Consider the following 18,087-nt stretch of genomic DNA (forward strand, 5'->3'; position numbering starts at 1 on the left):
GGCAAGATGCAGGGATGACCCATCATCCAGGAGGAGCCAAGAAAAGAGTGAGGGAGGGGTGGTATGGCGTGCGCAGATGTTTCTGTCCCGGCCTCATGATATTGTCGACCCCGGACGTTTTCGACCCCACTCATACATGCCGCAATTAAATGATGTATTATTTCAACTTATTTGGCTTCACCCCCCCCCCCCTCAAGCATCTTACCAAAAATATGAACGCACAATCCTTATTGGAATCGAGGTGTCTTTTCATTCCCAAGGGGGGTTGGTGCCTTCGCAAGATAATTTCAGTCGGTCAAATATATAATGGAGTACAAAACTATTTTATTATCTATTATGTGAAGAATAAAACGAGTAATTTTTGTACTTAGAAGGTCCCTTATAGGGGAACCTGACCTTGATATACAACACTATCTAATTTTTCCGTTGGTTGTACAATCTTATATTGAATTACAATTTTATCTGTGATGAAATGTGATTTTGATTTAGAATGTTTGCTCAAAATAATTGAGGTATTTTCTTATTGTAACCCTCTTCATTTGTCTGTGATGAACTGTGTTATCGATTAGTTTATATGACCTCTTGGTTAATAATGCAAACAATATACCAAATGTTAATTGATATTATGTTTTAAAGCAAAATGAATGTTTTTACAAGTGTTTAAAAGGGTGTAGAAAAATGATGCGGAAGCGTTCTGTGCCTCTGATTCATAAGGTCGAAACGTCCGCACATTTAGGGAATGTGAGTGGATTTGACTTTGGCTACCTCTCGTATATCATAAAGGAAAAAAATCTGGGAATATGCATGTATTTTTATTTCATTTGTCTTTTTTATTTTATTTATATATTATTTATTTTATTTTATTTGTATTTTATATTTTATTGGTTCACTTATTTGTATTTTACACATTTATTTGTTTCTTTGTATTTTTACACACCAATATGGCAAACCCCCTATCCCCCGCCTCCTTATCCAGTTGGAAATTACTGTACATGGTGCAGACAAAAATATCCGTTTTGGATTAATTTCTCATCTATTTATAATGAATACAGTGATATTCGACTTAAAGAAAAAAGTCCACTAAGCCCCGATTTTAGATATGTTTATTCAAGTTATACTTGTTATTAGTAACTTGCCTTTCACCGACCGGCGCATCCATCCCATCGTGTGGAAGTCGATTTTTACATGTGTAAGTTAAAGTTTACTAGAACTTTAAAAAGGGGTTTCAATTTACAGCCTTAACAAAAGAAGCCCATTTTGTTAGAATTGTAGCGTTCGCTAAGCCACGAGTTTATCACACTAGGCTTCCACGGGCTTCACCAGCGCCGACAGTTGAAAGTTCGATCGAGTAGAAACGACTTCGTTTAACGGTTACAGTATTTTATTTTTCAGATCTCCAAATATAAAATTATAATTCCGTCGTATATAACAAAGCTGAATGATGAACTAAGATATTGTAAACCTATACCAGTGTTAGACATAGAACAGGGCCCTCTCATGGGGGTGGGGCGATTCTGATCTGGGCATGCCGCCCACAAGTATAACAAAATACTTTAATAAAAAAAATTGTCAAAAGAGCCCGGAATATTGTACTATGTAATACGAATTTTGCTTTAGAATAAAAAATGTACGGAATATTTTCCCTTTTCCTTTCTGTAATAGGGACATTGAATACATTTTTTAAGATATTTAATTATTTCGCAAGGCAATACCTAAAATAGGCTGTAAGGTATGGTGGAAATGTGATTTTTTTTTTTTTTTTTTTTTTTTTTAGGGGTGAAATGTCATTCCCATGGGCTTTCTTTGAGCATGTGCTGTGTTTTTTTATGGAAGACGCATCTTGTGGAGAGGAGGTGGGATGGAGTAGCTTGTCAGAGGAGCATGGAGGGTGGTGGGGCAGTGGAAAAGAGAGGCTACAGATGTAGAACGGCGTCACTGAGAACTTTGTCCCGGGGCGGCACTTAGGCATGGAAGGTTTTGAAATTCAGAGGAATTTAGATTTTTGTGAACAAAGTCATATTCAATTATTCAAGTGGAGGTTAGAGCGATAATACATTTTTTTATATTCTTTAAACCAGTGTGTTAGCTCCCAGATTGAATTTTATTAAGTTAATTTTTTAACGAACACATATTTTGTTCTAGTGCATTGGCTTCAGGAACATAACTGACCAAAGTAATAAAATTTGTCATGATTTTTTAGTTACAGTGATATATATTATTCACTTAGTTTAAGGGAGTATGTGTGAGAAAAAATTAACACAGCCCTAAGGGATGTCTCCCTGTCTTCTCCTTTTCTGCATGAGGGGACGGAGAAGGGGGTTGCCGATTTAATGAAGTGGCCTTGCTGTGGATGTGCCCTGTCTTGCGACACTGCCTCTGACCCAGGCAGTGGACAAGATGCAGGGATGACCCATCATCCAGGAGGTGCCAAGATAAGAGGGAGGGAAGAGGGTAGATGGGAGTGGAGTGTGATAGGGATGGAATGGGTGGGAGTGGTTTTTGTGCCTTTGTTTTTTTGGCTACTTCCCTTATAAGGGGGAAAGGGCCTTTGGTTTTTGGCTACCTCCCTTATAAGGGGGAAAGGAGCCTTTGGTATATGTATGTTCTTTTCTATAGATCTATTGGAGGTCTTAGGTCCATTGTGGGTTTCAAGCAAAATTTGAGGTAACAGTTGTTACTATTATTATGGCTATTTTGGCTATTGTTGTTATGTTCAATTGAATCTCAAAACTTAAGATACATCATAAGTGGTCTCCTGTTTGGGAAATTATAGATTGCATACTTAAGTTTATTTATTTATATATATATATTTTTTTTTTTTTGTCAAAATTTAGGTATGAAAGAAATACTCTTGCATTTTTTTTTTATTCTTTTTCACCCTCAGATAGGATTTATATATATATATATATATATATATTTTTTTTTTTTTACTTTGTCAAAATTTAGGTATGAAAGAAATACTCTTGCATTTATTTTTTATTTATTTGTTTATTCTTTTTTCACCCTCAGATAGGATTTAAGGGTTTTGCCATTCCAAGTGATGAACACCAAAAAAATGTACCTTTTGAGTACGAAGGAGAGGAATTTGTTCTTCAGCACGGGTCTGTGGTCATTGCTGCTATTACATCATGTACCAATACCAGCAACCCCTCAGTCATGCTTGGAGCAGGTAGGAATTTGCAGGTGATGAAGTGCCTTCATAGTGTTTCAGCATGGGTTATTGCTGCCATTACATGTAATGATATTAGCAGCCTTTTAATCATGCTCAAAGCTGGTAGGAATTTACGGTTTGACAATCCATTGCCCTATCCCCTGAATATGTTTATGTCCAGAACTCATTCAATATTCCTTTTTAACAGCACTACATAGTCCATTAATCCCCTCTCAATTGCCTTCTCAGAAAAATACAGAATGAGGATTTATAGTCCCCTCAATCCTAATTAGTTGTATTCTATGACACAGGTGAAAACATGGTAGAAACATTCTTCCTGCAACAGGGAGATTAGAGAATGAAGAGGGAAAGTCATAGAGGTGTTAAAAATTAAGTTCAGTAGAACAGCACAAAAGAGGGACAGCAATAGTACAAAAACTTCTCATTGTTCCTTCATGAGACGAGATTTTACTGACATAGATGAATGATGTTTGGCTTTGGTCTGTATAGGTGTCATAAAGTCCCTAAAATCCTGGTTGCATGCGGATGTGATCATTTCATCATAAGACTGCTATAAATAATGTGATTGTACTTGCTAAGCAGAGATTGTTTTCATACCTTCTACAATCATACATACATATACAGTTACTGCTCCCTAAGTGTTAATTCCCCCATGTTATAAAATTATTTTGTGGTGCTATTACTCTGTTAATTTTTCTCCAAGGTCTCCTAGCCAAACGAGCCATAGAAGCAGGTCTTACAGTGGCACCATACATCAAAACGTCCCTCTCGCCAGGATCAGGGGTGGTTACACACTACCTTCAGCACTCAGGTGTTATGCCCTTCTTGCGCAGGCTTGGATTTGATATTGTTGGCTATGGCTGTATGACATGTATTGGGAATTCAGGACCAATTCCAGACTCTGTGTCTCAAGCAATTGAAAAGGTAAAGAATGAAAAGGAGATAGGGAAAGCATAAGTTCATATGGTTTTCTTAAAGGACTTAAAAGTCATTAACTTTCCCTGTAGATTTATTGAGTACTAACTTGTTTATCTTTATATTTCCACCAGGGAGATCTTGTTTGCTGTGGCGTGTTGTCAGGTAACCGTAACTTTGAGGGACGTATTCATCCTATGACCAGAGCGAACTACCTTGCGTCACCCCTTCTTGTCATTGCATATGCCATAGCTGGCAGGGTCGATATAGACTTTGAAACAGAACCTATTGGTGAGTTAGTGTGTTCATCAAGTAATATATATATTTTTTTATTATTATTATTGTTTGCACTGGATGTTACTATTAATCCCTCCTGAGGGGATCCAACATGTCCCATGGGTCTTGATAAGTTTGGTAACATTAGGAAAAGAGAACTGAATATCTAGCAATAATAAGAACATGACATTCACATAAGTACCAAAAGGCTCTTTCACCTAGTGCAAAAAAATAAGGCATAAAAGGGTCTGGGAGGAGGACTCAAACCAGAATCTTAATAATAGAGCAGACAAGAAAGAATGAAAAAAGGGGTGGAGGGCTAAGAAAAAATATAAAAAGGACAACAAATGGGTGTTAGTTGGGTGTGGAATGGGTGAAGGGTGGGTGTATGCCTTGGCTGGCCCATTCTTCCTTATAAAGGGTAAAGAGGTTTTAAGTATATTCTATAAGTATCTAAGATAATCAAATTCTCCCAATCAGGAAGAAATGCAGAAAACAAGGGTGTTTTCCTTCGTGACATCTGGCCAACACGGGCAGAAATCCAAAAGGTGGAGAATGAGAGTGTCATTCCAGCTATGTTCCAAGAAGTTTATGCAAAGATTACTACAGGCAATGAACGCTGGAATCAGTTGCAGGCACCCAAGGGAATGTTGTACCCATGGGATGATGCCTCGACCTACATAAAAGATCCACCCTTCTTTTCGGACATGACAAAGGCATGTGTTTTATTTGTTTTGTAAGGTTTTGGTGTATGTTTGTTTTGTATGTGTATGATTGTTTTATGTTTTGGTGATGTTAATCATATATTTTGTTTTCATTCAAATATCCATGTATGTCATGTAAAGGGTCTATCTGGAACTAGTGTTATGATCTAAGGTGCTTATTTGAGCCTTGATCATTTTGGACAAAAATATGTGTATGGTTAATCTTTTGTCACTTGGGTTGGCTGTACTTATTGCAGTATATGTTATTTTCTTGATTAGTATTAATGCGTTCTTGTCATATTGTTCCTGATTGTGTTAAATGAGAGGTTTATACAATTAAGAAGGAAAAATTTCTCAAATAGATATATTTTTTTCATTGTTGCATAACATGTAATGTTCATAACAATTTTAACTATACTCTGTCACAGGTACTGCCCCAGCAAGAGAAAATAGAGAATGCCTATGTGCTGCTTCACCTTGGGGACTCTGTCACAACAGACCACATTTCGCCTGCTGGTTCCATTGCTCGTAACTCACCTGCTGCACGCTATCTTGCTTCCAGAGGGTAAGTGTAATGTATCAGTATCCATGATGGTAGTTCAAGCTGACTCGGGAAATTTGTGGTAATTGGTTTTTCACTTGGCTTGGATTTACAAAATTAACTGAAAATAAATAGTTTCCATATAATGATTCAGTTGGGGTAAACCAGCTACAGCTGTCAGGCCCTACTGTGGAGGTGCTGTGCCTTACTACATTGCCATTACCCCCAAACAGTGTAGCAGGGAATAAGGATTATCTTTTATTACAAGGTGCTAAGATGTAAAGGGCAGTGAATGGGTTTTGGATGGGTGTGGGGTTAGCTAATTGTAGTGGACAGGAATGGAGCAACACTCATTGGGTCCCATGACCTACTCTCCAATTCATTATACCTAGCCTCAAATTCATGTACAGCTCCAACTTAATCTGCATCCTTTATTTCCATTTAGGGATATGGATTAAATTGGAACTGTATGCTTTGGCTCAACCACTCCATACAAGGGGAAAAGTACCACTTGATGTGTATGCAAGTGTGAAATGGCATACTCAGTCAACTTACCACTGATTCACATGCAAGTCTATAACTTTTAGGGCATGAACATGGCTTTACACCTGCAGAGAGATAGGTATTTATTGAATTGTTTACCTAATATGAGTATACTGGTTTAGAGCTATGTTCATTGAGGCCTGTCTTTGTATCTTCATATATTGAGATTTGCAGAGAATTCATTTACATTGTTAGCTTGAATTATTTCTTTTTCTAACATGATCCACAAATTTATTTATATAGATATATGAAGAAAGCTATGTTTCTTAGCATTCTTCAGGCAAGCTGTCTGTTTTAGTCAACAGGTGCATCTTGAGTGGCTTGCACCTAGTAACCAAACACAAGAACTTTATTTCTCCACCTTTTTACCCAAGAATTAACAAACACCAACTTTGGTCAACAGGTGCATCTTCAGGGACTGGCACCTAGTAACCAAACACAATAACTTTTTTTCTCCACCTTTTTACTCAAGAACTAACAAACACCAACTTGACATACAGACTCACAATAATGCAGCAAAAACAACAGTTCAACACCTCCCCAAGAGATCTATTGGAGGCCCCAAGTACTATTGCTTTCTACTGTAGGGCTGTGGGTTTTTAGTCGTGAAACTTGGAGCAACCATTGTTACAATTTTTGCTATTTTGTACATGCTTATGAAATTTGAATCTCCAGGCTAACAGCTCGTGAGTTCAACTCATATGGTTCCCGCCGAGGTAATGATGCAGTGATGGCACGTGGAACATTTGCAAATATTCGACTTGTCAACAAGTTCATTGGCCGTGCATCTCCCAAAACATTGCACATACCTTCAGGAGAGGAGGTAATGTATAAAAGTCCCTTTGATCACAAGCAGTAGTATTGCTTATACATATATATACCAAAGGATTTTTCCCCTTACATAGGGGGTAGCCAAAAAGAAAAAGGCATAGAAACCACTCCCATCCATTCCATTCCCCACATATTCCACTCCCCTCCACCCTCCTCCCTCCCTTTTATCTTGGCACCTCCTGGTGATGACGGGTCACCCCTGCATCCTGTTCACTGCCCTGGGTCAGAAGCAGTGTCGCAAGACACAGCACATCCACAGCAAGGCCGCTTCATAAATTTGACAACCCCCCCTCCCCATCCCCTCATGCAGAAAAAGAGAAGAAGGGGAGAAATCCCCTCGGGCTGCATCAAATTTTTTCTCATACATACTTCCTCACCCCCCATCCCCCACCCACTCCACCTCATGCATCACAGCCTCATCTATACACAACCCTTCTCCATTCACCCCTATCTTCTGTCCTCTCCCGTCCTTCCTCAACAGACATTCCTCTCTTTTGTAATGCCCCTTTCACCCCATCCATCCATTTCATCCTAGAACGCCCCCTCATATTCACTCCTTCCACCTCTGCCTTTCACACTTCTTTTACTAATCTTTCTTCACTCATTCTTTCCATGTGTCCAAACCATCCTAATACTCTTTCATCAACCCTATCTCCTAACTCCCTTTCCACCCCTGTTCTCCTCCTCACCTCCTCATTTCTCACTCTATCCAGCCTAGTAACCCCTATCATACTTTTCAGACATTTCATCTCAAACACATTCAAACTCCTCTCTTCCTCTCATATATCCCATGTTTCTGCCCTGTATTGTGCTGTTGACACAATCACTCCTTCATATAACCTCCTCTTAGCATCCATTCCCAGATGTCTATTTCTCATTACACTTTTTAATCCACCAAGGCATTTACTCACTTCTCTCAATCTACATTCTACCTCAACCCCCACTCCTCCCTTTCCTGCCACATTCGCACCCAAGTATCTAAAACTATCCATTTCCTCCAATCTCTCACCCTTAATGCACACTTCCAGCCTGCTGTCACTCTCTTCCCTAGTGCATCTCATCACCTTACTTTTGCCCACATTTATCTTCAGCTTCCTTCTTTCACACACCTTCTCAAACTCTGTCACTAACTTCCTCAATCCCTCCTCTGATCCTGCTGCAAGCCCAGTGTCGTCAGTAAACAACAACTGGCTTATTTCCCACTTTTCTCCATTTTCTTTAACCATCTCCAACCCCTGACACACTACCCTTGCATTCACCTCTTGCATCACCCCATCCATGTATAAATTGAACAGCCAGGGCGACATAACACATCCCTGACGAAGTCTCACCTTTACCTCAAACCATTCACTCTCTCCATTTCTAATCCTAACACAAGCTTTACTCCTCTCGTAAAAACTCTTGACTGCTCTTAACAGCTTTCCTCCTATGCCATATATCTGCAGTACCTCCCATACTGCCTTCCTGTCTACCCTGTCGTAAGCCTCTTCCAGATCCATAAAAGCCCCCCAAAAATCCTAACTTTTCCTATAGCTTTCTCACATATCTGTCTTACCACAAAAATTTGATCTACACAACCCCTACCTGTCCTAAAACCACACTGTTCCTCACCAATTACTCCCTCTGTTCCTCTCCTAATCCTCTCAATCAAGACCCTCCCATAAGCCTTGCCATCTACACTCAACAAGCTGATCCCTCTGAAACTACTACACTCACACTTGTCCCCTTTTCCCATGTAAAGCAGAACTATACAGGCACTCCTCCAGTCCTCCGGCACTCTACCCTCTCTTAAACAAACATTAGATAACCTCACCAGCCAGTCCACCATAACTGTACCTCCTTTCTTCAGACATTCTGCATGGCATCCATCCAACCCAGGTGCCTTACCTGCTCTCATCATCTTAACAGCTGCTTTCACTTCATCTTTCCCTATTTCTCCTCTTATACTGTATGTATAAGCAATACTTTTAAAAGTAAAGTATTGCTTATACATCATACATACATACATATACCAAGGCTTTTTCCCCCTTCCAAGGGAGGTAGCCAAAAAGGGAAAGGCATAAAAACACTCCCACCCATTTCATCTCTAAATACACTCCACACCCCTCCCACCCTTCCTCTCATCTGAGCACCTCCTGGATGACGGGTCATCCCTGCACCCTGCCCACCGCCCTGGGTCAGAAGCAGTGTCGCAAGACACAGTACATCCACAGCGAGGCCGCTTCATTTAATCGGCGACCCCCCCTCTCCGTCCCCCTTTGCATATAAGGCGAGGACGGGGAGAAACCCCTTCGGGCTGCGTCAAAATTTACTCACACATACTACCCCACCCCCCACTTCCCCGCCCATTCCTCCTCATGCAGTCACATCATCATCCATATACAACCATTCTCCACTCACCTCTGTCTTCCGTCCTCTCCCTTCCTTCCTCAACAGACATTCCCCTCTTCCCCAAAGCCCCCTTCACCCCATCCATCCACCTCATCCTAGGACGTCCCCTCATGTTCACTCCCTCCACATCTGCCTTCCATACCTCTTTTACTAGTCTTTCTTCACTCATTCTTTCCATGTGTCCAAACCATCCTAATATTCTTTCATCAACCCTATCTCCCAAATCCTTTTTCACCCCTGTTCTCCTCCTCACCTCCTCATTTCTCACTCTATCTAGCCTAGTAACCCCCACCATACTTCTCAGACACCTCATCTCAAACACATTCAAACTCCTTCTCTCTTCTTCTCTTATGTTCCACGTTTCTGCCCCATACAGTGCTGTTGGCACAATCACTCCTTCATACAGTCTCCTCTTCGCATCCATTCCCAAATGTCTATTCCTCATTACACTCTTTAAACCACCAAGGCATTTACTCGCTTCTCTCAATCTACATTCTACCTCCACCTTCACTCCACCTTTTCCTGCTACACTTGCACCCAAGTATCTAAAACTATCCACTTCCTCCAGTCGCTCTCCCTTAATGTTCACTTCCAGTCTACTGCCACTTTCACCCCTTGTACATCTCATCACCTTACTTTTACCCACAGTATAAATCTATATAGCAAAATCACTTTTCGTCCTTTTAAAAGTGGGTGGCCAAGTTAAAGCTTGTGTTGACACCTTCATTCCTCCCACACACATCCAAAACCCGCCACTTGCATGGGACGTAAGACACTGCACCTTCACAGCAGGACCTAACAGCCAAAGTTTGTTTTCAACCTGAACTGCATTACATTGCTTATGAGAGTATTTTATTGTGGTTAAGGTGATGATATATCTCATTCTTCTTTATGAGTCTTTGATGGAGGACAAGAATGTATCTATATAACAAGGGTTTCTTCCCCCTTATAAAATATCATCCATACACAAACATTTTCCACTTGCCCCTATCCACTGCTTACTCACTTTCTTGCTCAACATAGAAAATAGAGAAGACAAGGAAATGTTCCCTTCATGCTCTGTCAAAATATCATCCCTACATTCTCCATTCACCCCTATCCCCTACCTTCTCCCTTCCTTCCTTCCTGAACTGACATTTCCCTCTTGCTCCAAGCCCCTTCCACTCCATCTACCTATATTTCACCTGTAGAGGGACAAGAATACCATCACTGTATTCCCTGTATGTTGTAAAAGCTGATGTAATGAAGGTCAAACAAAGGAGTTAGGTCTCTCTCTATCTCTATCTCTCTCTCTCTCTCTCTCTCTCTCTCTCTCTCTCTCTCGTACATATAGTTGTGGTTTGATTTTGCACTTTTTCTGTACTCAAAATGAACTCAATATGTCATTTGCCTTGCTATATTATATAGGAAGGCCTCAGTCCTCCTTATAATGGTGCTAGCTAAGTCACAATATGTTTTTGCTTTGACTTGTGGTGTGCTCATTTGCAAAAATGTGTACAGCAAGAAGGAAGTGGAGTATAGAAAAATATTGTAATAATCTTTTAAAGACTTTAGCATTATCAGTTATTACTCATGATATCCATATTGTAATTGTCCCGTTGGATCACTACAGATGGACGTGTTTGATGCAGCTGAGAGGTACAAGGCAGATGGCTTTCCAGTCATTGTGCTTGCGGGCAAGGAATATGGATCAGGGTCTTCCAGAGATTGGGCTGCCAAGGGACCATTCCTGCTTGTAAGTTCAGAGTTTGAGTTTAAGAAGGATCAGTCAATCAATAAATACATTCCCCTTGACCTCTTTTGCAGAAGACTTGCAGTATTTGTGTTAATAGCAATGGAAGTTTGGGAGGGATTTGTAAATTTGCAGTCCCTAGGAGCCAGTAAAGGTCCTCTGGTCCTTCCAGGCTTTCAGCCATTATCTAATCTGCAAGGTGACTTGGCATTGACTGCCTTTGGAGTCCGGCTTTTAAGGCAGCGTACACACAGAGCGTCTTTGTGACGTGCGTCATTTATGACGAATGTCGAAAAAGACGCTCGTTTTTAGATAACTATACTTGCAAACGTTGTCCTACACACGCAGCGTTAAAATGACGGTCGTCATTATGGCGCCTGAGCGTTGTGCGTCATCCTGCTAATTTCAGAGAGCCTACACACGGAGCATCTTTGTGACGTGCGTCATGACAACTGTCGAAAAAGACACTCGTTTTTAGATAACTGTACTCGCAAACGCTGTCCTACACATGCAGCGTTGAAATGACGGTCGTCATTATGGCGTCTAACATTGCGCGTCATCCTTCTAATTTGACGCGCAACGCTCAGGCACCATAATGACGACCATAAATGACGCACGTCACAAAGACGCTCCGTGTGTAGTCTGCCTAAGACCACATACCCACATTATTGCCACTTGTGTTAGCAATAGAATATTCTGTAATTCTCTCTCTCTATCTCTCTCTCTTTTTACAAACAACTTTACTTGCAGGGTATAAAGGCAGTTATTGCAGAGTCCTATGAAAGGATTCACCGAAGCAATTTAGTTGGGATGGGTATCATACCCCTGCAGTATCTGAAGGGACAAACAGCCGAGTCCCTCAGTCTAACAGGCAAGGAACGTTTCTCCATTGAACTACCAAGCCAGCTTCAACCAGGGATGATCATTAGTGTCAAGGTGAGAACTTTTGTTGTCAGTTATCATTCATTGTTTCAGTCAGTCAATCTTTTGCTTCAAGTCTAAATGAAGTGCCAACAGTCAACATGTGGGGCCACAGTTCACTCAGGAAAGAGATATTGTATTATTTCATTACGATGAAATGGATGATAATTAAAAACTTAATGTATGTCACACCTGCATAATTCTACTTTTTCGGCATACTGACCATAAATTTGTGGGTTCATTCCCTCTATCAGTCCACATCTTCCTTGGTCCATCCCTTACTCTCATTCAAGTTACCTTCATTATAAATAGTAACCTAAATATAATTTGGTATTGTCACATTTCTCATTAGTAATCTTTTACATTCTACAGCATATAACTCTCCATCTGTTCATCCTCAGGTAAATGATGGAAGAGCCTTTGATGTCCATGTCAGGTTTGACACCGAGGTTGAACTAACCTATTTCCAACATGGAGGAATCCTCAACTACATGATTCGCAAAATGGCACAGTAGATGCACATCAGTGTAAGAGTGTGAAGTACAATGCAGCTTTGACATTTTGCAGAAAGCATTTTTTAGGTTGAAAAGTAGGGTATCAGTTCTCAGTTCTTTATATTAACTAGATTACAAAACTACAGGAAGGTTATCAGATGGGATATCAAATTATGTAAAGGGTATCATGTAGATTTATGCACAAACTTTTGATTTGGTTATTGAATATTGAATATAAATAAAGTAAAAAAAATCTTTGTTGATATATAAATAATTGTGTATATATGAAATGAACTGATAGAAGAGGTAATGTATTTTGTTGTCAAAAGATTGTACATTTTTAAATGTACGTTGCAGTGACTTCCATTTTACAAAATTTTAATCTTTTCAAATTCCCTGATCCTTGGTATTTTACCAAATGTTATGTTGAATTACATTATGTTGGGTAATCAATCAATCCATTGCCCCAGTTCTCTTTTGTGACCCAAAAATCTCTTAGTGATGAAATTTTGTGTTGCTGTCTGGGAAGAGTGAGTGATTGCATAGTTAAGGGGTTTTGTGTCTTCTGTGGTGCTTACATCAGGGCTAAGTTGGAATCTGTTGCCAGTGATTCCATGTTTGCTGTTTTAATGTTGACTGGTAACCTAGGCATGCCATTGCAATTTGCAGTCTAGGGGAGTGATTTCTCTGTTGGTCTGATTTCAGGGGGAGTTTGAAGTATTGAGTTCGTCAGTTTATTGTGGAGAGTACCTTTACACCTTGATTTATGTTTGTGATTTGAGAGTCCTGGGTCTCAAGCAAAAGAGATCTGGGGCATTGGATTGGTTGATTGTGAAGGGCTTCTTATATGAATTAAGTGTATTTACCTACTTACCATATGTGATCAGAGGAAGGATTAAGGAAGTTAGTGACTGAGTTTGGGAAGGTGTGTGAAAGAAGAAAGTTGAAGGTAAATGTGGGTAAAAGTAAGGTAATGAGATGTACAAGGGGAAAGGATGGCAGCATATTGGAAGTGAGTATTTAGGGAAAAAGACTGGAGGAAGTGGTTAGCATTAAATACTTGGGGGCAAATGTGGCAGGAAAGGGAGGAGCAGAGGTAGAACGTAGATTGAGAGAAGCACATAAATTACTTGGATTAAAAAGTGTAATGAGAAATAGACATTTGGGGATGGATGTTAAGAGGAGATTGTATGAAGGGGTGATTGTATTGGCAGCACTGTATGGGGCAGAAACATGGAACATAAGAGAGGAAATGTTTAAATGTGTTTGAGATGAAATGTCTGAGAAGTATGGTAGGGGTTACTAGGCTGGATAGAATGAGAAATGAGGAGGTGAGGAGGAGAGTGGAGATGGAAAGGGAGTTGGGAAATAAGGTTGATGAAAGAGTATTAGGATGGTTTGGAAACATGAAAAGAATGAGCGAAGAAAGATTAGTAAAAGAAGTGTGGAAGGCAGAGGTGGAGGGAATGAACATGAGCGGGAAACCAAGGATGAGATGGATGGATGGATAGGGTAAAAAAGGGTATTGGAAAAGGGGGATGTCTCATGAGGAAAGATGGGAGAAGACAGAAGGTAGGGGTAAATGGAGAATGGTTGTGTATGGATGATGCTGTGATGCATGGAAGGGAGTGGGTGGGGGATGGGGGGTAAGGGAGTATATGTGAATAATATTTTGACGTAGCCCGAAGGAGTCTCTCTCCATCATCCCTTTTTCTGCATGATGAGACAGAGAGAGAGGGGGATCACCAATTAAATGAAGCAGCCTTACTGAGGATGTGTTGTCTTGCTGCATTGCTTTTGACCCAGGGTAGTGGGTGAGATGCAGGGATGACCCATCATCCAGGAGGAGCCAAGAAAAGAGGGAGGGAAGGATAGTGAGTGGGAGTGGAGTATGTGGGGATGAAATAGGTAGGAGTGGATTTATGCCTTTGACTTTGGCTAACTTCCTTGCAAGAGGGAAAAAGCCCTTGGTATATGCATTTATCATATGGGGTTGAGGCTGGTGTCTTCCCTCTGTCTCCACTTGTTGAATGTTGCCTTAAATTCATTTATATTGGTCTGATTTTGTCTTTCTTTCTAATTTCTACAAATCTAGGTGAAAAGCTGTGCTTCCTAATGTCTTCTAAACTTTTTTTCTTTTTACTTCTTCTTCTTCCTTCCAGTCATGTGTGTCATTTGGGTTTAGGATCATCTTGGTTGCTGTCCTTGATATTTCCTGTATTTTTCTTACAATTTCTTCTGGTGTGGGAACCACACCAGTATCCCCTACCAGGCCCATCTGGAATGAATGATTATGCCCCTATTTACATCCCTCTCCTCCCCCAAATTATATCTAAATACAATTGACAAGTTTCAGCTATAGTGATGAACAAATCTTACATCAGCCCTCAGAGTTGTAAAACCCAAAACAACCATCACATCATACCAAGCCAAACTGTAATACACTCCATATAGGAACTCCTAAGGACTTGTCCCAAACTGGGAAACTTGTGTCTCAATTTTAAGTAATATAAACCTATCTGTTTACAAGAAACAATTAGGCACACATTCATATACACCATCCCACCGAAAAGGCTAGACCATATATTTATACCCCTCCCTACCTAAGGCAAGTGAGAAGGCACACTAGTACTTGTCTGTCCAGACACCTCATCACTAATGCAGAAGTGGAAATGAGATACTTGAAGGATATGTTTGTAGGTACAAAGTATGACAAAGTAAGGAACAGCATGGTTCATGAATGGGCTCTGGTGTATTTGGGATTTGGAGAGTAGAACAGATGTGGTCTGATCATGTGAGGATGAATAAGAGTAGATATATCTGGAGGATGCATTAATTGATGGTGCAGGTATTGAGAGCAAAGGTGGGTCGGATGACAAAATCCATGACTTATGGTCAGATTAATCAATCTGTTGCCCCTGATCTCTCTCACAGAAGACCTGTGAACTTCTTCATGGTCATAAGGAAGAATAGCTGAAAAATGTATAGACTAAAGTGACCTGTTGTACGAGAGGGGTGCACTTGACATGAAGTAGTATTATTATTCAGAAAGTGATGGTGTAAACTTCACATGGTTTAAGAACTAAAGACTGAAAGGGATGCATTGATGGAACATAAAAGAATGAGGCTGTTTGTCTTCCATACCTCATCACCAAGTGACAGCAAACTGAATGTGAAAAAGGGTGAAATAGAAATAGGTCTTAATAGTTATAACCGAGAAAGAACTTTCATAAATTTAAGGTGCATTTTTCTAACAATCAACAAAATTTAAGTACATACATGTACCAAAGGCTTTTTCCCCCTTACAAGGAAGGTAGCCAAAAAAACAGAGGCATAAAAACCACTCCCACCCATTCCATCCTTAATGTAGTAACTGAAAAAAACCCAAAAACATTCCAGTACATTATAAAGCTCCAATCCTATGCCTTGAAATCCTTTAGTGGAGAATGGTTAAAAGAGTGTAAGTATTATTTTGAAATTGTGTAAAGACATTTAGCTTTACAGACAGTGTTTTATTGTACTTGTTTGTTGTTGAAATTTTGTGATGACAGAATACAAAGAATCATCTGTTGTTTTGGCAAGATTTATGCCAAATATTTTAGTCTTTGGCATATGTTTTTTAATTGGAACTCAGGCAGTCACATGAATTTTTTTATTTTTTATTTTTTTTATAATTTGTATCCTTAAGCACAATACAGGGAATAATGATGCATACCTACACAAGTTGGTCCTGTAAGAAAGATATAAGAGAGTCATCTTCCTGCTGTCCATTTTCAAACTCATCTTCTTAATTTCCATTCATAGGTGCAGCCCTGGGCTTATGATCTCTCTTTATCAATTTAGTCCTTATTTTCATCACCTTTGAACACAAGAAGAAATAATAACTGGCAACAGCTTTCCTTCTACAACTCTCATCTGGTAACATAGAAAAGCCTACACTAATACACTGCAGACATTTGTCCAAAATGTTTTCCAAGAGAGATCTATGGAAGAGTCTGAAGATAATTGCTGTCTGCTGTATAGCTGCAGGTTTCCAGTCTGCAAAACTTGGCAGTAATTGATTGACATATTAAACATGATGCTTGCCAGAAGCCAGAAATTTATTAGTAGACAGGTGCCTTACTTTTTTCAGTTTGAGTTTGTGATTAAAAGGCTTGGTTTTACAAATCTTAACATTACAAATTTGCCCTTATCCCTAGTATCTAGTCACAGCAGCAAGGGCAGTACAAGACAAATGATCATTGTGTAGGTAGTATGGTGTTGGTACTTGTATCAATGCTATATTTTAGTGTGGAGTTTAAAAGTGGGGAAAAGTTGTATTGTGGTGTTGCTGATTCATGTAAAATAAATGCTGAAAGATAAATTGGAATGTAGTGTACTTTTGAGTATATGAAGAACATTTATAAGGATTAACCCATGATTCCAAGCTTCATGTCCATATGGCTGAGGGCTTTGTTATCTGCTATTGATGCAGATCACAAAGGAGTTTTGAAGCCAAGATGCAGTTTTGGAATGAATACATCTCTTCCTCCCCACCCCAGAAGTGAAGTTTCTTAATGAAGTGTATAATAGGCATTAAATTGTTATTTTAACTGCAAAACCTGTATACACTTGTACCTCATACATGTCACTCCAGTGTGCGAATTCACTCAAAGTCCCAGTTTTGTGTAAAAAAAATTTTTATATAAGATGTGTATGGTTATTACTTTGTAACTGCCATAACTTGTGGTTTTGTAATATTGTATGAAAATGTAAATCAAAGCATTCATTTGCATGAATTTGCACAGTGAAAGATAACGCTCACAATTATGGAGGGACCAGTATAATGTGGAGACATGATGGCTTATTTAGCATCAGAATACCTGTGCAAGCAACAGACCAGCTTTGAAAGTCATTGTAAAGTGTATGTAAAGCTGTCTGAGAGACATGATTAAACACCAGATGTTGTTAGCAGTGTTTGTTTTATTTCTTGTCACAAACCCTCAGAGGAGGCTAGGACAGTGCCTCTTTACAGCGGACTTTTTGAAGCAGGGAATGTAATGTAATATACCTTTACTATGAACTTGATCAGAAACCCCCCTCCCTCCCTCACATCTTGGTTCCTCCCATCATCCAGGAGGAGCCAAGATGAGAGGAAAGTTGTTGTTGTTGTCGTTCCCTAGACTGTCTGTCCGAGCAGTCCCGTCTCCCCAAGGAATGCCATAGCCGAAACTGGGTTTTCCCACAAATCCTTTATAGAGCGTATGTTGTGTTGTTTGCGTGCATGATTGTGTATAATGCAGTCTTCCATTATGTGTTGTATGGTATGGGGTGAAGTGTTACATCCTGGGCAGCTGTTCACAATGCAGTCATCCAGCCTCTTCTGGTAGCTTAGAAGTGCTTACGTGTCATATAATGGCCAATCATCGCACATCAGAAACATTAAGAACGGAGTACCACAGGGCTCAGTTCTATCCCCCACACTATTTAATCTATACATGCATGACTTACCCACGCCAGACACCTCAGAAATACAAATCTCTTCCTACGCAGACGACATAACAATCACATGCACACATCGTAACACA

General features: G+C 39.9%; 1 protein-coding gene across 3 annotated transcripts in view; it reads left to right on the forward strand.

Moving 5' to 3' along the window:
* Nucleotides 1–17,473, forward strand: part of LOC143028145 (cytoplasmic aconitate hydratase-like) — a 74,481-nt gene extending 57,008 nt beyond the window's left edge. For all 3 annotated transcript variants that reach the window (XM_076189825.1, XM_076189827.1, XM_076189826.1), the window contains 9 exons: nucleotides 3,010–3,169; nucleotides 3,876–4,096; nucleotides 4,222–4,378; nucleotides 4,844–5,079; nucleotides 5,496–5,632; nucleotides 6,827–6,974; nucleotides 10,986–11,108; nucleotides 11,856–12,041; nucleotides 12,428–17,473. In XM_076189825.1, the coding sequence (XP_076045940.1) occupies nucleotides 3,010–3,169; nucleotides 3,876–4,096; nucleotides 4,222–4,378; nucleotides 4,844–5,079; nucleotides 5,496–5,632; nucleotides 6,827–6,974; nucleotides 10,986–11,108; nucleotides 11,856–12,041; nucleotides 12,428–12,541 (1,482 nt within the window). In that variant the 3' untranslated portion in view covers nucleotides 12,542–17,473. The remainder of the gene's footprint in view (nucleotides 1–3,009; nucleotides 3,170–3,875; nucleotides 4,097–4,221; nucleotides 4,379–4,843; nucleotides 5,080–5,495; nucleotides 5,633–6,826; nucleotides 6,975–10,985; nucleotides 11,109–11,855; nucleotides 12,042–12,427) is intronic.
* The last annotated feature ends 614 nt before the right edge of the window (nucleotides 17,474–18,087 follow it).

This window comes from Oratosquilla oratoria, chromosome 9 (genome assembly GCF_046742065.1).
Source record: "Oratosquilla oratoria isolate Oo_2021 chromosome 9, ASM4674206v1, whole genome shotgun sequence".
Taxonomy (NCBI): domain Eukaryota; kingdom Metazoa; phylum Arthropoda; class Malacostraca; order Stomatopoda; family Squillidae; genus Oratosquilla; species Oratosquilla oratoria.